The sequence below is a fragment of the Marmota monax genome, unplaced genomic scaffold (assembly GCF_021218885.2).
Source record: "Marmota monax isolate L192 unplaced genomic scaffold, Marmota_monax_Labrador192_F-V1.1 WCK01_AAM20220418_F8-fsc00011, whole genome shotgun sequence".
In the NCBI taxonomy this organism is placed as follows: Eukaryota; Metazoa; Chordata; class Mammalia; order Rodentia; family Sciuridae; genus Marmota; species Marmota monax.
In genome coordinates, this window is record NW_026693082.1 from 2,177,105 (window position 1) to 2,204,789 (window position 27,685).

Genomic DNA, 27,685 nt, shown 5'->3' on the forward strand with positions numbered 1-27,685 from the left:
CGTTTTCTAGTTGCCATGAGCTGTGCAGCTTTCCTCTTCTTCCTCATGCCCTGTTCCTTCTTCCTCCTCATGATGTTCTGCCTCACCTGAGGCCCAGAACAATGGAGCCGGCTGACCCTGGACTGAAACTAGGAGCCAAAATAAATCATCCCTCCTTTAAGTTGCTTTTCTCAGATGTTTGTTAACAGCAACGAAAAGCTGACTAACACAGGTGCTTACTTCTGAAAGAGGCATAAGAGTTGACTTTCACCTAGGAAGGCACAGAAGGCCCCTTTGCTGGGACAAGGGTGGACAGAGGTGAGATTCAGAGAAAAGGCCTGCCCATGGGGGATTGGGGAGTAAAGGGACATTGGTACCATAGACTCTTCCCCTGACTGGACAATAATGCCCCCTAATCCACAGGGCATATGTTCCAGGACTCCCGATGGATGACTGAAACCCCAGATAGTATTGAGCACTAGCTATACTATATTTTTCCTATACATCTATGTCCCTGATAAAGTTTAACTTATAAATTAAGTTCAGCAAGAGATTAACAATAACTAATAATAAAATAGAACAATTATAACAATACATTATAATAAAAGTTATTTTAAACGTATGTATTATTTATTTCTAGAATTTTCCACTTAGTATCTTCAGATTGCAGTTGATGGTAGGTAACTGAAATTGCAGAAAGTGGAACTTCAGATAAGGGGGGACTGCTATATAAAGGCTGTGTAGACCCAAGTGAGTTACAATATACTTGAAAGGAAATCTGATGATAGGACCAAGATTAATGACCTATTTGCAAGGTAATAGCTGATATATGAGTTAACTTGCTTTAAAATACCTCAAGCACAGATTACCCATTGGGGACAGTGTAGTCCAACAGTTAGTGGATGGGTTTTGGCATCTAGATCTGGAGTCTAATTCCAGTTCTACCATCTTTAGTTTACATTCAATAAATGTTTACTGAACACAAACCATTTTCAGACACAGTGCTAGCTAGGCACTCCTGTGTACATCAGTGACCAGAATACTAGCTGTGGATACTTTAGCAAGTTAAGTAGTTTCTTTTCTTTAACTGTCCTTTGTGTAAACTGAAGATAATAAATCAAAAAGTTCAGATTAGGTGAGGATACATTTAAAGCATTTTCATTGTATTTGATTGGAAAGTCCTGATTTTTTAAATTGATGCATTGTGGTTTACATAATAATAGGATTGACTGTGATATAGTCATGCATGAACTGCTTACAATTTGATCTGTTTTATTCCCTTGTACCCCCATTTAGTATGATCTATCCTTCTTAACAATAGTCTGTTCATATTGGGGAAAATACTCTCTTTAAAGTTCTTTAAAACTTTAAGATAATAATTGGGTCACTAACTGGCCTCCTTTTCTTTAGGATAAACAAACCTGATTCCTTTCATCTGATTCCTTTAATCTTTCTTAATGCTTTCATCAACTTTTTAATTTGATTCATTCCCAATGGTGACCACTTTCTGATATTGTTTTAGGTGCTTTTCCTGTTGCTATAACTGAATACCACAGACTAATTTATAAGGAATGAAGGTTTATTTGGTTCACAGTTATTAAGACTGAGAAGTTCAAGATTTCTGGTGAGATCTTTCTTATCCGTGGGGACTTTCTGCAGAGTCCTGAAGTGGCACATCACATGACAATAGAGAACATCTTAGCTCAGGCCTTTCTTCCATTTCTTATAAAGTCACATCTTCACTGGATTAGGGTCCCATTCTTACAGTCTCATTTAACCTTAAATGCCACCCTAAGGTCCCACCTCCAAATACCATAGTCTGATGAAGTTTCCAGCCTCTTAGTACCTCATAATAGGAGTTAAATTTCAGCTTGAATTTTGGTGGAGATTCAAATCACAGCAAATAAGGTGCCCCCAAATGTATACAAGTTATTAGTAGAAATTTGACCAGTTGCAGAAGTCCATAGTTCTCAGTCCTCCCTTCAAGTTTGCTTGGAGCCTTCCTTTCATATGAGTCCGTCTTCTCTCTATGTCTCTGGGGTAAATGTCTTTATTTGCTTATCATATACACTGGTAGCTATGGTAAGCAAATAAAGACACTTAACAGAGTCATCATGATCAGTTTGCCTTCCCTTGTCCATGAAAATATATCCAGATGGATCCAAAGTCTACAGAGGATATTTCCTTGTATGCTGATGGGATTGCAGGGAGTTATCTGGAAAGCAATTTGGAATTTTAACGCAATACTTCTAGAACTTCCTAAGGAAAAAATTAGAAGTGTGGGAAAAAGTGTAATTGGGAATATCCTTTGGAGCATGTTTTCAATAATAAAATTGGAACTGGCCTGGATAGTCAATAAAATGGGAATTGGCTAAATAAGCAATGGTTATTTCCATTCAACATAATTCTAAACCATTAAAAATTATGTAATCCAAGACTGTTTCATGCTTACAGAAATATGTTCATTGCACATTAAGTTAAAAAAAATACATGTTTTGAAAATCATGTTACAAAGCAGAATGCTGGTAAAGCACTTAGTACTTTTCCTGACTGTAACCATTTTTAAAAGCATGGTCTTAGGTTTTAGGGATGCATTTATAAATAATAAAAGAAAAGAATATTGCACAACTACAAGCGGTTACCTAGAAGAACCATGGATTTATAGGTCCTTTTTGTGTGCTTTTGTGAATTATCTTCATTATCTGTAACAAACAAGGACTTTTTAGTGTTTCAAAAGAATTTGCTGATCTTTGCTAACTTGCCATGTGTCTATTACTTTGGAATGATCTCAGACAAAGCCCTGAGGCTTTGAAGCAAGAGACACACAACACTACTCCATGTCCCTGCATTATGATTTTAGATATTTCCTGTCATGTCTCTAGGCTTTGTTTAACCCTTGGGGAACAATTTGTGACTTTTTGAGGTTTGGGAAAACTTGCTTATCCTGACGCTAAATTTTTCATTCACAATAATCTAAATAGCTCCACTTTTTGAGCTTCCATGAGTTGCTGCTGTATCTCCACGATCTCATCAGCAGCATCTCATGGATGAGGAGATTCAGGCTAAGAGAAATAAAATGACTTGCCCAAAGTAACACAGGAAGAAAATGAGAGCTCAGGTTTGGGCAGGTATATCCAACTTCAGGCACCAACTGACTACCTCAGCCTAGGACGATTGGCCAAAGAGATGTCACTTGCAATCAGCTCAAGGACGCTATTTCTTTTTTTTTTTTATTTTTTTATTGTTGGTTGTTCAAAACATTACAAATTTCTTGATATATCATATTCCACACTTTGATTCAAGTGGGTTATGAACTCCCACCTTCACCCCATACATAGATTGCAGAATCACATCAGTTACACATCCATTGATTTACATATTGCCATACTAGTGTCTGTTGTGCTCCGCTGCCTTTCCCATCCTCCACCCTCCCCCCTCCCCACCTCTCCCCTCCCCTCCCCTCCTCTCTCTCTATCCCCTCCACTGTATAACCCTGAGGGTCTCCTTCCATTTCCATGAAATTTCCCTTCTCTCTCCCTTTCCCTCCCACCTCTCATCCCTGTTAAATGTTAATCTTCTTCTCCTGCTCTTCGTCCCTACTCTGATCTTAGTTACTCTCCTTATATCAAAGAAGACATTTGGCATTTGTTTTTTAGGGATTGGCTAGCTTCACTTAGCATAATCTGCTCTAATGCCATCCATTTCCCTGCAAATTCTATGATTTTGTCATCTCTTAATGCAGAGTAATACTCCATTGTGTATAAATGCCACATTTTTTTTATCCATTCGTCTATTGAAGGGCATCTAGGTTGGTTCCACAGTCTTGCTATTGTGAATTGTGCTGCTATGAACATGAACATCGATGTAGCAGTGTCCCTGTAGCATGCTCTTTTTAGGTCTTTAGGGAATAGACCAAGAAGGGGAATAGCTGGGTCAAATGGTGGCTCCATTCCCAGCTTTCCAAGAAATCTCCATACTGCTTTCCAAATTGGCTGCACCAATCTGCAGTCCCACCAGCAATGTACAAGTGTACCCTTTTCCCCACATCCTCGCCAGCACTTGTTGTTGTTTGACTTCATAATGGCTGCCAATCTTACTGGAGTGAGATGGTATCTTAGGGTGGTTTTGATTTGCATTTCTCTGACTGCTAGAGATGGTGAGCATTTTTTCATGTACTTGTTGATTGACTGTATGTCCTCCTCTGGGAAGTGTCTGTTCAGGTCCTTGGCCCATTTGTTGATTGGGTTGTTTGTTCTCTTATTGTCTAATTTTTTGAGTTCTTTGTATACTCTGGATATTAGGACTCTATCTGAAGTGTGAGGAGTAAAGATTTGTTCCAAGGGTGTAGGCTCCCTATTTACCTCTCTTATTGTTTCTTTTGCTGAGAAAAAACTTTTTAGTTTGAGTAAGTCCCATTTGTTGATTCTAGTTATTAACTTTTGTGCTATGGGTGTCCTATTGAGGAATTTGGAGCCCGACCCCACAGTATGTAGATCGTAGCCAACTTTTTCTTCTATCAGAGGGTCTGAGACACGCCGTCTGATAGAACAAAAAGTTGGCACAAATCAAGGACGCTATTTCTATTCACAGTGAACTAAAAAGAAAAGTGAGAGCTGGGCTGGGCGGGACTGAGCTGGGGAGCTGGCTTGCAGGAGTCACACTTCACCAGCTGTCCAATTTCAAGAAGGGGACCTGAAAAGGTAAAGCACAAGCAAATCTGGTGACCTTGTCTGACCCAGACTTCAGTTTCCCCACACAGGAAGGAGGATGGCCCTGTGGGGAATTGCCACATTTTGAGGAAAGATGTGCATTGTTAATCCGTGATGAAGAAACATCATCTTGTAAAGCAACTCCATTGTGAGGGGTGGGCGGCTGTGAGGACCAAGTTGGTTGTCCGGAAATGGCATAGTGTATATGTCTACACTCTTTCCAAAGGGACCATGAGTTGCCACCAACCCCAGGGGACAGACATTACAGAATCCTCCTTTGTAAAGCTGACGCATGCCCCCAAAACCCATTGTTCTGGGAAGCTCTCCAGTTCACCATTCTCTAAATCCAACCAGAATCCTGAACAGTAGCAACAACAACAACCCACAAGGGAATCTATTGCACTGGAGTGGACAGCATACTCTTAAGAATGAGGTTGAGGTCTGTTTTGGAGAAAGGCCTTTTTTACCTACTTACCTACCCTGGGAGATAGAGCATTAAGGAGTTTGATCCTGTGCTAGGCTATAGAAGCATTCCTTTGTATACACTTTTATAACAATGCTTATCTTTCTACTCCAAGCCAGTGCAAAATGTTTCAAAACAATGGTCAGTAGATTCCTTTGGTATTTATTTTTCCCACTACCCCTTTAGTGGAGGACAGTTCATGCTTTCTCTGAGGTGAGGTGGGCAGGTTCCCTTCAGCTCATCAGCAGACCTAGCAGGTACCCTCTGGAGTCCCCCTTACCTGTGGCTTCACCTCTGTGCATTTAGCCTCCTCACCTGGCTCTGGCCCATGTTACAGCCCAGGTGCTTTGCTTCCTGTGACTTCTGGTCCTGGAGAAGGTGACCAGACCACAGCAAGACCTCAGGTGCATAATCACTCAAGCACAGATCCCAGATGGGCAGCAAATCCCTACCTGCAGAAGAGGTGCACTTCCTGTCTTTGCTCTTTCTGCACACCTGACACTATACCATGCTCCTGCTGAAATCAAATGTGCCTACTGCAGGTTGTTGTGGTGACCTCCTACCAGAGCCCACAGGCTGGCTTGCAGGAGTCAAACTTCACCAGCTGTCCAAAGCCCAGAAGGAAAGAGTATACTATAAATCTACTATAGAAATATTATTAAAACAGGACCAATTGTCAAAGGAAAATCAGAATTCATTTTGAGGGTACACAGAAATATTTATTTGCTACTTCATTTAGGGCTTGGCCCATATAATTTTTGCACTTTTCTACATTCTAAAATTGGTATATGAAAATATCAGTCTAATTAGGATCTTGTAATAATGTAACAAAACTAAATTTTTTTACAAAATTTAATTTTGTTACATTGTTACAAATGTATTGTGAAAATACATTGAATTTTGTTACCCTTCCAAAGTATTGCTTTTCTGACACCTAAACTTCCAATGTCTATTCTATAGATAGGAAATCTGTTTCTAAACAGTGTATTTGGATAAATGGAAAGCAATCAACAGCCTCATTTTTGAACATTATGAAATTGACAACATTTTTACAAAACAAAATTTGTCACAACTACTACATGTTAAATGTCATGAACCTCATAGAAAACTGTTCTGTTTTTAACTAAATTATTGCAACGTGAACTAAAAAACCTTCTCTCTGGCAACAAACAGAGTTATAGCATAGTGCAAATATAGTATTTGACAATGAATTACTTGTGCCATTTTAAAAATAAAAATAAAGTGCAATTCACTGTCATGCAACTCTCATGAAGCTGTTTTTTTAAACTCAGAGTTGATACCTTAAGGACATTGAGAAAAGAATTAAATTTATTTTCTATAGTCAATATTTTAAAGATTAGATTTCAAGGATCTTAAAAGGCAGTCAAAAATTAATTACAGAAGCTTCACATAATCAGTCAGAAGTTAACATTACCATGAGCAAGTGGCCTCTTGGAGCTCACACCCAGTGTCACACCATGAAATTAATGCTGTTTGCTTTCATTAGAGGCGCCAGGGCTCGTACCATGTACATGTGTCATATTGAAGTTACCTACTGAGATTAAAGCAAATTAAATACCGGTGGGGGGAGTGATTTCTGAAATATTATACAGAAGGAAGACTACTGTCATTTAGCATGCATTTTCCACCTTCTATTATTCAAAACTCAACAGATTGTGAATTTAGGACACACACAATTTCAAGGAGAAAAGTTTTTTATTAGAATCAAGAGAAGGTCTTCCTCATTGCAGGTGTTCTGGAAGGTGGGTGTGTTCGTGATGACTGTTGCTCTTTCCCTGCCTTGAGCGTCCCCTACCCAGGAGGAACCTGACTGTTCCCAATTTTATTTAGGTCCTTCCTGTCTGATACTAGATCAGCCACCAGTCCTGGAACACAGATGCTTCGTGACTGAAGGTACTGCTTTTGATTTTGTATGCTCCCACACATCCTCCTGTCCTGCTCCACAGGTGGTCACTTGTCACCTGATCTGAGTCCTCAGCCACTGCTCTCTCCTAGAAGTAGGAGGAGGAGAAGCAAGGCTGCCTTCCACACCTGGTCCAGGTGACAGAAGATTTAATCCATGGAAGAATTTGGACACAGCCCATAATGTGGTCTATTTGAAGTAAACGTTGCTAGAAGCCTATTGAAAATTTACGAAAGAAAGTTTGATAAAAGACACAGATGAAAACCATCCTTCAGAAATTGATTGATATGGGGAAGACCCTTTAGTGTCTGGAAAGTCAGTGTGTGCTCATAGGAGGTCCCCACTACTGACAGGACAGTGACCAATACAGGTAGACACTGCATCCCCTGGCAGAGACAACAGATTAACCCAAAAGCAGCCCCAGGTGGGCTCTGGAGCTCAGCACAGAACTGGTTTTGTTCCCAGAACTTTCTTTGAGGTTCCATGAATTGTTACATTTCACTTTGTTTTCTATTTTAAAAGAAGGCGTGAACAAAGCCTATTATTTTAAGAGGACTCTGGTAAAATTTTTGGAGTAATAATTCTTGTCCAAAGTGATACTCACTTCTCATTTTTTAGTTTCCTTGAGTTGAAATCACTATACCTTAGATATTCTTAAAACATGGCACAGTGTCTAATTCCAGTGCAATTCACTGTCATGCAACTCTCATGAAGCTGTTTGTTCAACCCAGAGTTGATACCTTAAGGACATTAAGAAAAGAATTAAATAGTATAGAAGACTGAGAGGCAGAAACCAGATATCTGAAAAGAACATCTGCAGTAATAGTAAAAATCATTTCTCGGATAGTTTTCTCCATGAGTATTTTAGTTTATATCTAGCTCTGTGCTGCCCAATATGATACCTACTACCCACATGTGGGCTTAAGATTTTAAGTTGATTAAAAATGAAATAAAATTAAAAATTATTTCTCAGTTGCAAGAGTCAGTTCCAATGCTCAATAGATAAACAAGCAAGAAATTGCTATACAGAAAAATTCTATTCCAGAAAGTTTCATCACACAGCCCTTCTCTGGCATTTTATTCAGGTAATCACAATAAGCAGGAATAAACTTGATAGTTCTTCAAGTAAGTTGTTATTTTTCTATACTAAATATTTACAAACTAATAACTATAGATTACATTAATAATTGATTAAATTATACAATTCAAAACATGTACAGTGACATTGACATTAAAAATAATTCACCAATTATTAAATTGTCTACTTTTAAAGATACAACACATAAAAACATAAATGTAGAAAGACTGAGTGTGTATTGTTAAACTCTGAGGTTTGGCACTCATATTATTTTATTTAATATTTCTTGCAGAAGAAAAGCAACCTTGTTTTTATATGTCCTCAGTGATTTTCCATTGCCAAAACCTAAATGAAAGTGCATAAATTATATCTGTATTAACAGTGCACACACACACATTGCTGAATCACACTTTGACTAGTTGTTGCTTGCAGTAAGGGTTATTATTCTTGGGTCTCAAAGTCTATGAGTAGCTAGAATGGTTGTCCAAATTCACTTTACTCTCAATATAACATCTTTTTGTCAAAGATAGACCATTTTCTGAAATGTTTGCAATCTCGGCATACAAGAAAATAGCCAATCCACGTTTTTTCTTACTCAAAGAACTAAGAAAGCAACTGCACTGCTTTAAAAGAGAATCCCTGTTTTTGTTGATTTGCTTCTTTTGAGGTGTCTTCAGGTCACCTGAAATTCTGTAATTTCAAATGTCTTCCATGCTTCCTTTGAAAATAGTACTGCTTGAGACTCTTACAACAAAATTGGATCAAGAAGACTAGGGCCCCATGGGCTCAGCAGAGGGATGGTGGTGGCAGAGAGTAGAATGGACTCATCCCCTGTGCAAACACTCAGCGCAGTTCACCTAGGTCGTGCACAGGTGGCTCAGGCAGAAGCAAGGAACCCAGCTCAACTTATGGAGCAAGAAAATATTCTATTGAGAGGTGTTACAAAGAAGTTTTGAGCAACTACTGCTGCTACAATGAAGTAGAGCCTGTGGGGGACACAGAAATCAACCCTCAAAGACAGATGGCTGGCAATAGTGTCCAGGGGCACAGGTGGTGGGTGTGGTGTTGGACAGACCTGCCACCTATGAATGGAAGATCTCAGGTACATAACTTAGTCTTTCAATCCTTAATTTTTATTGGAGATAATAAAAATGCCTAAAGATCATTGGGTCATTACAAAGACTGAAAGTGGTTCTTAGGTATAAGTACTTGGTATCATGTCTGGAACATCAACCACCCAATGCATTTTAATATTTGCTGTGACTTTTAAGGATAGTAAGTCATTATCATTTCCACAAGTTCACTGACCTGTCTGGCAAGGAGTTTCCCTGCCCCTTCTCAAAAGGCTTGGAAAAATACACTTCTGAAGATATATGGCTCCAGCTTCTTTCCTTCTGGCAGGATGGAAGTGCAGTCTGGACTTCTACATAGTTCTTTTTAAAGCTTACCAGCCCGGAATGACGATGACTCAAAACACTAACATGTCACATGTTGGGCATGCAAACATCATACATCCTGTATTGAACATACAGTGATTTCTGAAATGCATAGTCAATTTATGAAGCCAACAGATTGTTGGAGAATTTTGGCCCAGACACTATGAAAATTTAGTGAGCTCCTGTGTGTGCAGAGACAGGATAAGGAAACAGGAGGAGATGGGCCATGGATTGCTGGGTCTGCATGTCTACATGTCTTCAATTCTAGAATTAGTGCTTTCAAATGCATCCTTTGTGGATGTGAAGAATGAATAAGTCAATACTTGTAAAACTTTGATTTGAGGATAGTGCCCGACTGCAGAAAATGTTAGTCCTGATTGCAATAATTATTATTCAACTGTAACCATCATGTCTAATAGTCAGGAGTAACAAAAAATCATTCAGACCCAGAAGACGTACAATAGATAAATCTTTTATATTTCCAGCTCTTCCTTGTCAATGAAAATCTGCCCCAGAATAAAGTTCTGGATGACTTACTATTCCAGTACATGTTCTGGGCCTCCAGCTAATGACATTTAGAGGCCACAGCCTTCCCTGGCCTGGGCTTCCTTGTCCCTGAAGCGAGGCATTTGGAAAGAACTAGCCAGCTTAAGAATGTAGACCTAGGACTCCAATACATCTAAAAGATCTATTTAAATGGAAAAATTCTGTGCTGTGCTTTATGTTTGGAAAGCCTGCATGTAAAATAGTAGATTTTTTACAATAAAGAAGTATTCTTATTCATGCAAATCCATGTCTACACAAATACTATCTGTTGGTCACTGGGCTTTCTCCCCCCCTTAAACACACACTGTTGGTGGATTTCAAGAAACATGAATAAAGTTTTTAAAACCTTACATTATTAAAGTTTGCAAAGTACCTAAATGTGAGGTTTTAGCGATTACACTGGGATTCATTTAAAGGCAGTTGAAACCTAATTTTTTTTGTTTTGTTTTGTATATGAGAATTGGTTCAAGTTAAATGTCATTTGAAAAACAAAATTCAATGAATAGTCAGCCCCATTCTGAACAAGCTCAAGTCATTTTCATGTCAGTCCTTTGAATCCCACCACTGTTGGCTCTCCAGGGAAACTTTTGGGCTTCTTTGACCTCACAGAAGTCCACCCTGCTCCTTCAGACCCATTAATACCCCACTGTCTCCAGAGAGCCAGCCTGCCCTCCAGAGCCCACCTCAGGTCTCTGAGTGATTGCAGGTGTCTGGGCCATCCCTTTGGCTCTGAGCCCAGCTGCCTTTGGAGAGTCGTGTTACCCTCGTATGAACAGCCATCCTTCACTAACTTCACTGGGCATCTCCTAGTAAGCACTACTTGTCTCTAATGTTCACAGTGACTTATATAAAGTCTACGTAGTTTTAGGAAATTCACTTAACCTCTCTGTGCATCCATTTCCTTATTTATGACGTGGGAGATTAGCAATGCATACCTCAGAGCATTGCTGAAAACAGTATGCCAGATAATGTATGTGGGGCTTTTATCTGGGTACCTATCGCACTAAGTAATGGAAGCAATATTAGTAATTTCAAGGCCTTGGGCAAGTGTAAGCAACAACAGTAGTCATAATAATACTAAGGGAAAGTGGCACCAAGTAGTTAAGTGTGAGTACAGATGCTCCTTGACTTACGATGGGGTTACATCCTGATGGATCCACCATAAATGGAAAACACTGTTAAGTTGAAGATGCATTTCATGCTCCTAACCCACGAATGCCCCAACTTAGCTGCATAGTACTCTGTAGAGTGTCAGGTTTTTCTCCTCATGATCCCAGGACTACTAGGAGCTGTGGTTACTGCCACCACCTAGAAACCCAAGAAAAGATCCGACCAAATATCAATAGCCTAAGAAAAGACCCAAATTCAAAATTGGCAATATGGTTTCTACAAATGAGATTCACTTTGGCTTCATTGTAAAGGCAAAACATCCTAAATTGGCGTCTATCTGTACTATCTATGTTAAACCTTCCCTGTGTCCTATATTACCCAACACTGCGAGATAGTTTCCTGGAGCATGCTTACTCTACCCAATTAGAACATGAAGGCTGCGAGAGGTTCTGGGGTTTGCTCTGAGGCCAGTCAAGTAGGAAGGAACAGGCAAGGATGCAAGCCTCGGAAGTCTATGTCCCAGGCTCATCTCTGTAACAGGAAGACATCCCAAACTCTCAGGTGAAAATGCATCACAGATTCATGTGGGTCTGGGAGCATACCTGCTTCTGTCCCAAAGTCTATATACAGTGGGAGGTGGTACTCTGCTTCCTAAACGGTTGGATTTGTTGCTCCTCGGACTGCATTAGGAACTTACAACAGAGAGTGTCTTTAATCATACCCATTTTCAAGTGCTTGAAATATGCTGTCCTACCTTCAAATGATTCTAAATGAAACTGTACAAATCAGCAATAGTGCTTTGAAATGAAGAGGGGCACTCATGAGAAGGACATCCTTCTAGGCTAAGTGTCCATGTGTGCAAGTTGGTCAGTCCCTAGCATTAAGAAAACTTGCTCCAAACCTGTCCATTGCTCCTATTACTGATCTCTCTGGACTATAAACCAGTGGGCAACAAGATTAGTGTAAAGATGGGGTAAGATGCCAACTGTCCTGAGGACGGTTCTCAGGATAGAGTCATAGAAGTGTTATCCCCACTGAAGCTTGCCAAGATTGTGCCAATCAGATGCCACAGCACTAGCCTGAAGGTCAACTTTGGTCAGCGCCATAGCTTTGGTACGTTCTCACTGAAGATCTTTGGTCTGGGATTGGAGAATGAAGGTGGAAGTGTGTAGGATCACAGGAGAAGTGTGAGAGTGCACCTATGCATGTGTGCACAGTCACATGACCAGAGAAGGTGCAAGGGCATGGACACATAAGGTGTGGCTGGATAGCTAAAGCCTGGCTGTGGACTATTCTGGTCATTCACAAATAGGTCATGAGCAGGACAGGATAAAGAACAGTCTCGTTGGACTTTTTTCCTCTCTCTGCATTCTTTCTATCAGAGGTACATGATGCACAGATGCTGACAGTGGTACAATTCCAATGGAAGGGACAGAGGTTATTTGAGCCTGATGAACTAGAAAATAGCCTTGAAAACAAGAAATTCTGCAGAAATCAGTACAAGGCGGCCCATCTACAAACCAAAATCACCTGAGGGTCTGATGCGAGGACAGCCTGGCATAGACATAGCAGAAAAAGTTCATAGGTTCCAGTTACCCTGAGCAGTTAACATCATAAATAACACCAGGTTAATGTTAAGATTCCGCTAAAGTTATATGGCATGCTCCTCAAATCCAGTGTACATCAGGATCCTCTGAAGAACTTGTTAAAATCACATCTCTGGGCCCTACAACCTGAGTTTTGAGCAGCAAGTCTGGAAGAGGCCTGAGAATTCTGTATTTTAACATGTTCCTAAGAGATGTTACTACTGCTGGTTGGAGCCCACACTCAAAGAAACACGGTAAGCAGAATGGAGAAAATTCTAACATTCTGCTTTAGGTCTCACTCCATTTAGTGAATTATTCCCCATTTTGATTAATAGATTTGAAGAGGTATATAAAGGAATAGTATAGGATATGAGGAAAAAACACCAGGAAAATGATCAAAAGACTATTAAATAAAATAGAGAATAAGTGTTTTAAATTAAGAAAAGGAGAACAATACTATTTAATGAATATTTTCAATATGTAAGTGTTGACTGTGACTAACAGGGTTCTCTGGATTTCCAGGGGCTGGGCTAAGACAAAATAGAACTAGAGTATAATAAGACCGAGATTAGGAATATAAAGTCATGGCTAAGCCTTGAGGGAAAGTGTAGAACTTCAGTTTCCAAAAATGTGTTGATTTAAATGACTTAGATTTGATATTGAAATTTTTGCTTCAAAAATTTTCTTCTAATTCTTAGATTCTATAGAACCCAACAATAAATTTGCTCACAATTCAAAAGGATTCTAGAAGGAATAAAGGTAGGGTTAGATCAGAATCAATTTTCCCTTAGGTTACACCCTAGTAACCACATACCTGTAAAAGGTCACTGTCCCTCATTATTTGAAAGGTTCATATTTTCAGAAGCCCAAATAAGAATCCCATAGATTCAGTGTATGTTGTTTGATGATAAATGCAGATCCCAATCTTTAGATAGAATTCCATAAGATGCTCTTTCATCTTTTAAGTGTTAGAGGGATGTCTCATGAAAATCAAAGGGAGATCCCTGGAGGAAAAAGACCAGGGTGAGAGGAGGGGAGGGAAAGGTGAAATACTGGGGAATATTAGTGGACAAATTTTATTATTATATTGTGAGCATGTAATAATGTACACTACAAGTATAATATACCAATTTTTTAAAAAGGAATAAAATAAAAAGAAGACACAGCTCTACACTTGCAGATGTGAAACTATTGTCCATGACATATTATGGAAAGGTTATGAAACACCAGATAACATTACTCCCATTAAATAAGTCATTGCTTCTTAGAAAACAAAATGCTGCTCTTTCACTTTTTAAAATATAAATATTCTACTATAAATAGTCCATTCAAATAGTTAGAACCAAGGGAATTTGTGTACCACTAAATGTTTTCATTTTTGCTCCAAACTTATTTTTTAATACACACACACACACACACACACACACACACATGTATATTAGTTGCCAATGGACCTTTATTTTATTTATTTATATGTGGTGTTGAGAACCAAACCCAGAGCCTCGCACATGCTAGGCAAGTGCTCTACCGCTGAGCTATAATCCCAGCCCTCTCCAAATTTATTTTTAATTGAGTTTGCTCACTGATACTCAGAGTTAGCATTTGAATTTTGATGACTTAAAATTTCTAGCCAGACATGGTAGCACACACCTCTAATCCCAGTGACTCAGGAGGTTGAGGCAGGAGAACCAGAAGTTCAAATCCAGCTTCAGTCACTTACAAGTTCTTAAGCAACTTAGTGAGATCCTGTCTCAAATACAATATATATTTTTTAAAAAAGGACTGGGTTGTGGCTCAGGGGTTAAGAACCCTTGGGTTCAATCCCTGGTACCAAAAAAAAAAAATCTATATCTCTACTATAGATATTTTATACAAACGAGATATTTAAGTTACATGTTAACATCCACCTCTACTATGTATTCTTACATTCTTCAATTGGATATGATAGTTTGTGCCTCTTTCCACAGGAAGGAAACAGAGTATATGGAATACATAGGATAAATGTTAACATTAACAGTATTTTTGTTGCTAAAAAATAAAGATGAGATACTTTAAAATCTCTCTGGTTACCTGTCTAAAAAAAAGTTACTTTGAGATGGGTGTAGATGAATCTTAGAACCAAGAACAAAGGTTTCTGTCTCACCCTTCTCAAGATGAATTCATGTAGGTACACACAGCCCCGGAGACACATCACTGGAATCATAAAGAAAATCATCTTTGGAAAAAAAGGAGGTGAAATCTTGGTTGCTACGTGTATTCACTCACACGTATAAAAACGTATTGCCTGTTTATGAAGTTCCCAAGAGAACTTTCTTTAAGATAATGAGAATTAAGAGTTTAAATCGAGAACATTAACATATAAAAAATATGTCCATAGATCTCTTTTAGATCATACTGAGAAGTTCTAGTATAAGTTTAAAGTTCATATCCATTGAACACAGGTTGGTTATTAACCTCAGACAAAAATAGACACTCTAAATGTATATTTATGTATATAATATTTATATGTTATACTTATATTTTAAGAATACTGAAAATGTGACACTTAAACTTGGAAGTCCAAGTGTTATTTACAGACCATCAGATGAACATCACACAGGAGCTTTTGAGAAATCAGCCATGCCCCATACCTGCTGACACATAATCTGCATTTTAATAAGACTCTCCAGTGATTTGCATACCCTTTAAAAATTGAACCTTGGAAGCCCTAGGCAACATAACCATTATTTTTTTTTCTGCATTTTGTTCTAGAAGACAAATTTGTCTGCTAATTAAAACCATGATGTATAAAACTATTAGTTCCATAATGCTCGAATTTTGAACCAGATTTAAATATTCTAACCAGATACCAAGACCATCCAATAGTCATTAAAACTTTCAAAGGGAACCAAAAAAAAGAAAAAAAAAGCAATCTGTTCCTTTATTATAGTGGGCATACAATCAAGGTGAAAATGTAAACATTGTTCCAAATAACACCATAAATGTCACTTGTTTAATATATATTTATAATCTAAAATGGTAAGTCGTTCTAATTTCACGTGATATATACATGACCATGAAATAAAGACAATCATTAATTATTTTAGTAATGATTTAAGAACTTCCTTAAAAAATTTAAGAACTCTCCAAGATACTGTTATTGACATGAAATATCTCTGTTCTACATCTGCTCTTTTATTTATTTTTTAATATTTAATTTATTTTTTTTAGTTGAACACAGTATCTTTATTTATTTTTATGTGGTGCTGAGGATCGAACCCAAGGTCTGGAACATACTAAGGCAAGTGCTCTACCGCTGAGCCACACCCCCAGCCCCTCATCGGCTCTTTTAAACTTCTTATTTCAATCCTGCCTTAAATCCTGGAGGAATCTAAGACTATTCATGCATGACAAGTCATTTGAGGAATTCTCCCCACCTGAACTGATATTCGATTTAGGCATCCAGGGAAGAAGGGGCTCAGTTTCCCCTCATTGCCCCTGCACAGGAACCAGGAAGAAACAAACTTGAGCTGGTTATAACTCAGTGCTAGAGCACTTGCTTATTATGTATAAGGTCCTGGGTTCAATTCCCAGCACCACAAAAAAAGGAAAAATAAAGAACTTGATTGATAAAAAGAAATAAAGAGTTAAGGTGTAAAAAGAAATATGACTTTGGCTATCCACCACTTGGGTAATTAGCCTCAGCTAAGGATTCTAATAAGGTAAGTAAATTGCTCCATCTTCAAAGACAACTGTTTTCACTGAAAATAATATAAATTCCTTGTAAACTAGAAATAGTAACTACATGGAATAAAAGATTACCTGCTACCTCAGGGCTGCTGGAAATCTGAGAGTTTTCCATATGTATTCGTTCCTGTTGCAAGATAATGTTATTGAATATATGAATGCATACACACACGTAAACATATACAAATACATTGACATACATGCACATTACTTAACAATTAACCTCATAGAAACAAAGCATCCTTGTAGAAAACCACCTACACATTCCCAAATCTTCATAATTTAAAGTAAACTGTAAGGACACATTAGAATTGAACTGAAGAATCCCTTAACTGAAATCTGTTATTTTAAAAATGCTCAAAAGCAGCCATGGGGCTAGTATTTACAAGATCATTATACATACAGAGCACGGTACAAATAGATCTCCTTTACTTACAGCCATATTGGCTATCATTTCACATGTCATTTAAAATAGGAAACTTTATTTCCTAATTATAGAACCAAATTTTTGTAACAATAACATGTTAAAAAGCACTTTTTCCTTTGCCCCCACATCCAGCATTGTGCAAAGAAAGAGCAAAACTTAGGCTTTGGAAAACCCAACTTCGAATTTGGGATCTACCCTGTGGCTTTGTAGACTTAGCACATTTCTTGTCCTTTTCTCTGATTCTTAGTTTTCTGACCTGCAAAAGTGTGTTTCTGTGACTAAAGCTAAAGAGCAGGTAAAATTTCAAGCAGGGGGCTTAGAACCCGTTATGTTGTCTATAGCAGTTCATATTGTCATCCTTATAATTCTTACTATTGAAATATGCAAATGGGAGCCACAATTCCTACAAAGGCATCATTTATTGCTTTAAACCTCCTCATCAATATTCCCCAACCCATGTCAAAACACTTACCTTGTCACTTCTCCCATAGAGAGACGTTATGAAATTTTAAGTGATTAAAAATGAACAGACTCATCATATTCAAACTACCAAGTCTATCCAATGTTCAAATATATTTTAAAGGCATCAACTTGATTAGGTTGTTCATGCGGCAAGATGCATTAAAAATCCTTTTTCATTTCTTAAATATTTCAGTCCCTCTCCCACTTCCCTAAGTAACCTCAGGGAGGAGACACAGATTCAAGTAGAAGATTTAGTCACACTTGTGCTACATTAGAAGAGGCTTTGGAGAGATAGTATCAGCATAGAGGCTGCTGGAATGATCCTAAGACCACTATGAGCATAATATTTGGAACAAACCAATGTAGTTAAATTATTACAAACAACCCCTCCCCAAAGGCCCTGAAATACTGATCTTGCTGCTGTGGGAATGTTGATGAGCTGTCCAGATATTCTTCTCTGGTTACATAGACACAGCTATAATTTCATTACAAATAAAGGAACAGTAACTGTGTCTTCATCTCTTTACACTAACAGAAATGACATGCAGTCTCGGTGACTTTAAAGTATATTTAAAGTCAAATTTTTCTGTGAAATTTCCCAAGGCAATCTTTGCTTTCCAAAAACAGGCAATACAATTTTTATTGCATTTAAGTTTGTGTGTGTGTGTATGTGTGTGTCTATATATAAAAAGAAGGAAAAATTCAAATTTAACTTTTCATGAATAACCATTTGATTATTCTGCTTGTGAAATCACAGGATATAGCAGATACATACCACAGTCATGTATGTATGTTGTTCATTCACAAACTTAATCATTAAATAGGAGACCACCTGTTTCAAATGTATTCTTTGCTACAGACAATATAAAAAGAAAAACTTGTTCTATTCAATTCTATTTATCTCAATCAAGAATAACCACTAATATATTCTTAAAGAGAGATAGGAAAGGTGATGTTTGCATAATTCATGATAGCTTCACATTAATTTATTTTTCAGAACATATTAAACTTATTCTGCTTTCAATAGTTATCATTAATAATTTTTGTTTTGTTTCCTGAAAACTATCATACTTTAAGAAACTACAATAGTGGGTCTAATCAATCCTATTTCATGTATAATTGATTTTAGAATGGATGTACTGAAAAATGACTCTCTTAATTCTAGATTTGCATGGCAACATTTGAAACTAGTGGTCTAACTAACACAGGAAACCATGCAGAATGAGTCACAGCATTTATAGAAATTGCAAAGTAATTCTTATTAACAGTAATCACTCAAAGGAAACAAAGAACGAATCAGAATGAGTTCATGGTTTCAGTGTTGGTAACTCATTATTAAGTTTATGCTATAAGAAACAGGTCCCTTCCAAGCATAATTATGTAAATAATTTTTGTTGGCTTCAAAAAGATCATATTCTGTTCAATACATGCAATGTTTAAAGTCTACTTTGATTTTTTTTAAAAAAAGAAAATTCAGAAAAAGTAATTCCTTCTCCATTTTCCTTAATAACTCAGATTTATTTTAAAGTCCAGGTAAAAACCCTGGAACTTGTTTATTTAAATTAACATCATGGCCATGTCATACCCTTTCCTTTCCCACATACCACCATATAAAACAAAAACAACACCCCCAAATATAAAATAAAACAAAATCCTTGTCCCAAAACAAGAAGTAATGCTGAGCAGTCAACAACTTTTTTGAAAAAGTGACAACACTGGTAACATCATTTTCACTCAGTCACTTAACTCATTTAAATGATGTCATTGCTTCACCAATGCTAAGTATTCCTGCGGCTTGACAGAGAATCCAATGCAAAGAATTTAAGGGAGCACATCAGCCATTGGGTGGGCAGTGGAAGTGCTTGCCATAGGCAGTGTCCTTCTAGGTGGAAGGCTGCTACACATCACTAGGCGATCGTGCCCTCTGGGACAGGCTGGATGGGATGCAGCCGCAGCAGATGAGGCAGAGGGCTTTCTGGATCTCTTGGTTTCTGAAAGCATATATAACAGGATTGATGATGGAATTGTAGGTGGCAGGCAGGAGAGTAGCGTAGGTATAGATGGAAGGATAGGTGTAATCTGCTATCAAGGAATAGAGGGTGAAAGGCATCCAGCAAGCAGCAAATGTCCCAAGGATGATAGCCAGGGTGGAGACCCCTTTCCGGGTGGTCACATAGTGTGATGTGGCCAGGAAGTGGTGTTGCAGGGCTATCTGATGGGCGTGCCTCATCACAATCTTACAGATCTGAATGTAGAGTTGAAGCATCAGTGCAAACATAAAGAGGAAAGAGACGGAAAGAATGGCTGCGTTGTTCTTGGTGAGAGGTCTGACCACGCTGCAAGTGGACTCGTCCCGCAGGCAGTTCCAGCCCATGACAGGCAGTAGCCCCAGGCAGATGGAAGTCCCCCAGAGCATGACCAGCATGACATAGGTAAATGTGACCGTCCTTTCGGAATGGTACGTCAGAGCGTAATACAGCGAGAGGTAGCGGTCAACAGTGATAGCCAGCAAGCTGCACACAGAGGCGGAGAAGGAGGCAACAATGAGTCCGATGGTGACCAGTTTGGTGGCTTCTGACTGAAGCAGGTAGGCAAAAACAAAATTGATGATGAGTCCAATGCCAGCCAGCAGGTCTGCAAGAGCCAGACTGCCTATCAGCAAGAACATAGGTGCTCGCAGGCTAGGGTTGTGGAAGATGATAAGGACCACAATGGCATTTTCACAGGAGATGAGGGTTCCTGAGGTACACAAGACAATGTCCCAAGGGTTGACTACGAGCTCAGGCTCTGACTCTACAACCGGAACCTGGGAGGAGACAGCGGCTGAGATGTTCTCGTTGGCACCGGCATCTAAATAATCCCGAGGCAGCCCGCTTAAATTGACCTTCAGGTCTTCATTCATTTTAACCCCTGTCCTCTTCAACGAAAAGACAGGCTTTTTAATGTTTCGGTATAGCAGGGTAACAATCCACGATCATGCAACACACACACACACACACAAACAGAAAGCCAGCGCCTACTCAGATACCAGAATCAAATGACACAAGCTTTGGGAACTGTACACTGGTGACTTAAAAACAAAAGCCAAAGTCTCCGTGGATTAAACCCCACAACAAAAATGCCGTTTGGCATTGGGGAAAACACAGGGTAGGACTTCAAAACACGAGCGTGAGCGATGTGGGCACACACGGACTCGCAGCGGTCTGTTCGCCAAAGCGCTGGGAATGCACATTTGAGAATCACATCTTGCATGCTGAAAATGAACAACTGTTTCACATCTGGGCAGCTGCTCAAAACACCACGCGGCAGCCGCAAGTCTCGAGTCGGGGACCGCCATCCTCAATGGAATGTTTAAATGGCCTCGAACTCCCACCTTCCAAAATCATCCCTCGCGCGAGTGCACACCCTCAAACACACACCCCCACCAGAACAAAGAGGGGGTCCCAGACTCCCCGCCGTGTGCACGGGGCAGTCGGGGAGGACCACAAAAGGCAGGTGTATGCAATGGAGGTGCTGAGACAGACAGACGGATGCCCATGCATTGCCGCTGCTCCCCTCGCGGCTGGGGAGCACGGCGGACGCGAGAGTGACAGACAGGGCGCGGGTACGGACGGCCCGCAGGGGCGGGGGGTCATCGAGGGGGTCACCTTGGCACGCCCAGATCGAGGGGTGTCCTCTGGTGCTTCCAAAGAGCGCGGGCTACTCGTGTGGCATGTCGGCGCTGGTGCCCGCAGCGGCGAGGGGCGGTGGCCCCGCTCCGGAGTGGGCCAGAAGGTCGCGGGGCTCGCGCTCCACAGCAGGTGAGCTGCACCGGCAGGTGAGCGGCGGGCTCGGCTCTGGAGCCCAGCTCTCCCTACAACGCCCGCCCTGCCGCACGCTCACCGCGCGCGCGCGCGCGCCCCGGCCCCCGCCTCGTGCGCGCCCGCCCGCGGGAGCCCCGGGAGGCCGCGCGCGCCCTCACAAGTCTGGGCTACGCGGGGGCGCGGGCAGGCGAGGGCTGCCCAGGGCGTAGGGCGCACACAGACAGCAGGCTGAGAAATGCATGGTCACCCTGCCCGCCTGCTGCGCCCCGCACCCCACCCCGGCTGGCGGCTCAGGGCCTGCGCCCCTGCGGGACGGGGGAGAGAGCGCTTCTTGAGAACCCCGTGACCTATTTCGTTCCTGTGGTTTCCCTGGAGAGTCCTACCCTCCAGGGGCCCGACTTTTCAGCTCCTTAAACTGCTATAGTTATGGCCGAAAGAATTGCTTAGGGTGATGTTGTATTCAGGATCAGCACAAGGGGTGCAGAGTTTCCATGTTAGGGAGGCAGATCCTTGAAACAGCAAATACTCAGGGAGCTCTTTTAGAATTGTAGTTATCCACATTGTAAAGGGGTCCTTTTCCTTAGTTGTGTTCTGGACCTTGTTTATTGTTATTGTTCCCAGGGAACATATGCTTAACTGGATATATGCTGCTGCTATATGGATCATCATTATTATTTCCGAATTGCACTTATTATGTGCTCCTTGAGCTGTGCTTTCAAATGTAAATGATTTAGAAAAACTCATTTTTGCAGAAGCTTCCTGTGGATGCTGGCCAAAACCAGATTCATTTAGGTGCTGCAGTGGCACTGTTAATTTATTGTTTTCACTTCACCACATCAATCAATTCTAAGATTAAGGACCTAATAGTAGCTGTCTAATTTTAAGAGCCCACGTCTCCTCTAGATTAAAACAACAACAAACAGCATCTCATAGCTCTTAAATTTAAATATGGTCTCCCAGTTTAAAGATGTGAGAAAGAAAAGGCATAATATTCTGTGTGAATACAGATGGTGTGCAGGTCCTGGGATCCTGGAAATCTGTCCTACAGAGGCATAATCCCAGGACTCATCTGCCTCCCCCTCCTGCTTACTGTCATTTCTACTGCAATCCAGCAGACTCAGTCTCAACTTCCTGGATTCTCTCTGCCTTCTCTTTCCTTCTCCTGTCAGTCAGTTTCTGACTCCAAAGTTGTCGCAGCTTTACTTGCACCCCAGTCTATCAGCTTTTCCTCCCCAGTTGCACTTCCTGAATCCAGCCATTTCTCTCTTTCCCACCCACAGCTACACACTGCTGCAGTTGTGTGGCTCCTCCTCAATTTGACACATCTGTTCCAAGCCATCTAAGACCTCCCACTTCCTCCAAAATGGTCTGAACTTTCCACCTTTACAGATCCGCTTTGGATCATTCAGGCTTTTGTTTTGTGGTTTGTCTCACCATATCCCTCCATAGACTCTTTCTGGGTCTTCTATTCCCTAAGACAGCACTTCTCAAACTTTGTTTTTCATACAAAACACCTGGTTTACAAATCAGTAATTCAGAAGTGAGGGCCAGATTTTGCATTTGCAACCCTCTTTCCCAGGGATGCTAATGCTATTGGTCCCTGGATCCTCTAAAAAGAAAGGTTCTATGGAGTGTTAAGAGTCACTTTTGCATGGTAGCTAGATATCAGACATCCGTTCAACAGAACAGCTTTGTGCTAAAAGGTGGGTATACAAATGCAGTAAGACATGATCTCTGTGCTCACAGGCATGAATGGTCTGGTGTACACACACACAGACACACACACACACACACACACACACATCTATAATAATACCAGGCAGCAAATGCTATATTGAAGAGATGTATAACTGCCTCTCAATTTCCATGTGATAAATAAATAAATTTTAGAATAAAGCAACAAAAAATGAACAAGTTTAACATATACATAGCAGTTTCAACAGCATATGGTTCCACTTACTGCTAAGATTTTAGAAGGCTCACATTGGCAGTAGAGTTCAGGAAAAGCGGATACATAGGGCAAGGTGGACACTCATAACAGTGAATAACACTGAGATGGGTTCTGACCTCACAGAGATTTCAGGAGTGGAAGTTACTCTTTACTGTGTCTGGGAAATAAGATAAAAGCAGTGAGGGCTGGGGAAGAAAAACAGGTATTGAGGTAGATGGCAGAGGCTTATGAATTTTTGCAGTAAAACCTGGGGAGAGATAAAGGAAGGAACTGAGGAAACATACACTTGGGCTTGGATACTGTCACATGGCGGAGTCCATGAACTGGCAGCTAAGAGAGTGAGGATGCCCAGCTCCTCCAGGTGGCCAACATCAGCTGTAGTGACTGCTCTGTGGCCTTAGCCCTTCCCCTCAAATGATTACTTGTAACTTTTACTATACTCCTGATTCCATGTTTATTGGTGTGTTTGTTAAATCTTTTGTTGCCAAGGAGCAGAAATCCAATTCAAACTACTTATGAAAAAAGACCTTTTCTTCTCTGCCATGACTGAGAAAGATCCAGAGTGACTCATGAGGAGGAAGGAGAATCTACAAGAAGCAGGTGCCCTGCACCTGGTGGTCAGTTCCTCCCTGATTTATTTCTGCTTGTTTTTGTCTCTAGGTCTGAAGCCCTCATACTTTTCTATATCAGGTCGGTTTCCTCCATGAATCCATGAAAAGTGGCCCTAGGCAGCCCCAGGCTTGCATTTGAGACCATCTTCCTTACTTGTGGAGTGGAATTCAAGGAAGAACCCCGGCATGAGCTACGCTATGTGCCCAGCTACTAGCCAACCACTGTGGCCAATGGGATGAAATAGATCCCAGGCTAGGGTAGTGTATAGAGTACTGTGATGGAAGTCTGCTATAGTTTGGGTGTTGAACGTTCCTCAAAGGTCCATGTGTCAAAGGTTTGGCTCCCAGGGTGGTGTTCTTGGGAGGTGGTGGAATCTTTAGAAGGTGGGGCGTAATGGGATGTCCTTAGGTCATCGTGGGATGGTGTGCTCTTGAAGGGACTTATGGGACTCCAGCCCCTTCCTTGTTATCTTGGCTCCCTGGATCATGATGTAAGCAATTTTTCTCCACCACGTGCTTCTGCCATGATGTGCTGTTTCTTTGCCTCAGGCCCAAAACAATAGAGTCAGAAGATCTTGGACTGAACCTCCAAAACTCTTAGCCAAAATAAATCTTTTCTCTCTTGAGTTAATTATCTCAGGTATTTTGTTATAGTGATGAAAAGCTGACTGACACAATTCCCCATTTGAACTTCACCAAATGAGCATTTTTTTTCCAGAGGAAAAAGTGAGTTGGGATCTCAGGTAGGCAAAATCCAGTGTGTCCTCTGTAGTCTGGAACCGGGTGGGCAGATCCAGATGTCTTACACAGCCTTCAGTAATGAGATGCATAAAGGAGTTGTCTGCAGAGATGTCTTCTCAGTTTAGTCACTGCCCATCATGGAACACTATAGCAGATGTCCTCAGTATGTGATGCCTTTTCAACAATTTTTTTTTTCACTTGTTTGGTAACTTCAGCAAGAGGTTGTAAACCTTCCTGTATAGTGTGCTAATTTCACAACCTATACTAACAGTTCTTGTTTTGTGTGAGAAAGTTTCTTTGTATGTCTTAATCATTAATAACATCTTTGCCATATCATAAAACTGCAGGCCCTCCTGAATTTGTAAATGTGAGGGCATCCCAGATTTTTAATGGAAACAAGAAATAAACAGAAGCAGTATGGAACAGTGTATGCTACCTATGCTAAAATTATACCAGTCAGCTTCTTTCTTGCTTGTGTCAATGATTACTAGTCATTTTGTATAGATTTGATTAATTGCTGCACTCTTTGAACCAGGATTGCTCATGCTTTAGTCTTTATCCAAGGGTATAGATCACACCTGACAATAACACATGATCCCAAATTAAAGTTTAATTTACTTCTTCATCATATAGTAAATTTATAAATGACTTATAGAAGAGTGCAAATTTTGCAAATGTACAGTAGGATGAAGATTTTCCCAGATAAATATACACATGTAACCACTTCTTGAGAAATAGAACATTCGTAGAATCATAGCCTCTGGACAGGAGTCCCCTGTGTTTCTTCTTTGCTAGCAAAACAATAAATTGTCTTTTTCCCTTTTCTCAAAACCGTGTCCTCATTATTGGATTGGCATCAGGGACAAGGACTGAGCTTTAAGCAACAAATTTGGCACCCCAGATGGGGCCCGAGAGCAGCTCCTGCTGTAGCTTGTTTGGGGCAGGCACGGCTGATGGCTGTCCAAGGAACCCCACTTCCATGCTGAGCATGCACGGTATTGGCAAACTTGTTGAGAGCCAACTGCAGGAGAGTTAGGTGAGTTTGCCTTGGGTCAAACCAGAGGAGCTATTCCTGTGAGTAAAGGAGGGACTGAGGGACCGTCCCAGCAGCTGCCGAAGCTCCTTTTGCTTCGGGGAACTCCTGTCTTCTCTCCCTGAACAGTACAGGATGCTCCACCATGGTCCACTTTGAGAAAAAGAAACTGAACTCAGTAAAGTCGTGACACCTTTGGCCATTTGATAAGTCCCCCAGTGTGTACGCCGAGACCCTTGATTCCACACATCTGATTCCTCTTCACGAGAACATCTGGTTCCTCTTTGTGGGGACATCTGCAGCACCACTGGTGAAGGAGTCATGGTTAAGCAGGACTCAAGAACCCAGGGATACTGACTCCTTTCTGATCTGTTCTAGGTTCTCATGGCCTTGGGTTTGGGAATTCCCTCTGGTTGTCTGTCTGTGGTTTTGTTTGTTTTGTATCTATTACCACCCCTTTTAAGACATGGCCAATACTGCATTGATCCTATAGGTAGTCTCTTGGGAAAGATCTTGACTGGTCAATTTAAAGGTCCCTGTATGTTGGCCATGGTTTGGGGCTCATTTATGGTTGTCTCTCTGTGTGTTTCTTTTTTATACAATCTTGCAATTGGAGTTGGTCTGTCAGAGGTAAGGTATGTTGATGGGCCACCTACAGGTATAAGCCTGTCTGAGATGTTTTACTATAACAATCTGACTTTTGAGTAGCTTTCTGGGTTATTATACAATATTGCAGTTGGAGTTGGTCTGTCAAAGGTAAAGTAAGTGGAAGGAATTTGTATGTTCAGGTCTGTCTGTTTAAAGGTTCCCATCTCTTAGTCCTCATTTCCATGATCCTCTATCATCTGTGTGGCTTTTTTTCTTTTTCTTTTTCTTTCTATTATGATGATGATGATGATGATGATGATGATGATGATGTTGTTTCTGACCATTCAAGACATGGGCCAGGCTGCCTTGATCTTACCAGCAGTCTCTTAAGCAGAGAGATCTTGGCTGAATTGGCCACCTATAGGTGTAATCCTGTCTAAGAGAAAGACGGTTTACTCTAGCCCAATCTGGCCTTTGAATAGTTTTTCTGAATTACAATCTTGACATTGAAGTTGGTCTGTCATGGGTAAAGTATATGAAAAAAATTACATATATACAGGCATTTATGCAGTTGCATGTTAAGGGATCTGATCCATCAGGAACTAAGTTGAAGCTGCCAAAAGGTACTTCCTCTGGTGTGAAAGGACAGCAGGACACCAGAAGAAATGATTAAAAAGATTTAAATCTTTTAAACCCAGTGCTGGCACGCCCAGCACTGTTTCTCAGCCTGGCCCCAGGCAGCCACAGATCCTCTCACTGGAGACACTAGCCCTAAGTTGGGGGAAAAAAAAAAAAAATCTGGCCTTTGCCCTGCCTTCCAGTCTCTTTTGTCCATGAAGGGTAGAGGTTCTGGCCACAAAGGAAGTGTCAGTAAGTTCCAGAACTGTCAGTTTATGACCTGGGGGCAAGAATAGTTTTCCTTTTTAAGATCTGATAGGACACTCCATTTGGCCAGGGGATATTCATCAATGGGGCAAAGCAGTTCTTGCTGTAACAGTATCCCATCAAATTAAATGCCTGGGGAGACTGGTAGGATAAAAAACTGCACCCAGAAAAGAAAAAGACAGAAACTAAGGTCAACCTGTGTTTTGCAGGCAGTCTTTGCAAAGGGATCTTCCAAGAAACCTAAAGAAAAGAACAGAAAGGGCCTCCTCCATTGCAAACCAATATGCCTAGTATAAGAAAAAGGCACAAAAGAAGACTGGGTACCATTGACTGTGGGTAACTTACTTAAGTTGATGGCATTGTGATAGTGATAAGGCAGACAGGGCAGGCTCAAAAATATCCTGTGTTCCAACCCCTTGAATACCACTTCAAAGAGAAAAGATTAAGACACAGATTTTGTATTTGCCAGATTATCTAATCCCTATCCTGAGATGAAATTTGTTGTGTAAATTACATGCACAGACAATATTCATAAGGACTGTTTCAGAATATGAATTTAAGAAAGGGTCTGAAACTACAAAAAAATACAAGAAATTTATAGATATGGAAATATTTTAGTATGGAAAA

At 40.4% G+C, this 27,685-nt stretch overlaps 1 protein-coding gene across 1 annotated transcript; it reads right to left on the reverse strand.

The window, feature by feature from the left end:
* Nucleotides 1-8,226: 8,226 nt before the first annotated feature.
* Nucleotides 8,227-21,306, reverse strand: Gpr12 (G protein-coupled receptor 12). Its single transcript, XM_058582501.1, has 2 exons — nucleotides 21,094-21,306; nucleotides 8,227-20,363 (listed from the first exon to the last, which is right to left on the reverse strand). The coding sequence occupies exon 2, from the start codon at nucleotides 20,346-20,348 to the stop codon at nucleotides 19,344-19,346; it is 1,005 nt and encodes a 334-aa protein (XP_058438484.1). The 5' UTR covers nucleotides 20,349-20,363; nucleotides 21,094-21,306; the 3' UTR covers nucleotides 8,227-19,343.
* Nucleotides 21,307-27,685: the final 6,379 nt, after the last annotated feature.

Excerpts from the sequence above, each read along its gene's own strand:
- Gpr12 (XM_058582501.1), bottom strand. The coding sequence starts at position 20,348 with ATGAATGAAGACCTGAAGGTCAATTTAAGCGGGCTGCCTCGGGATTAT.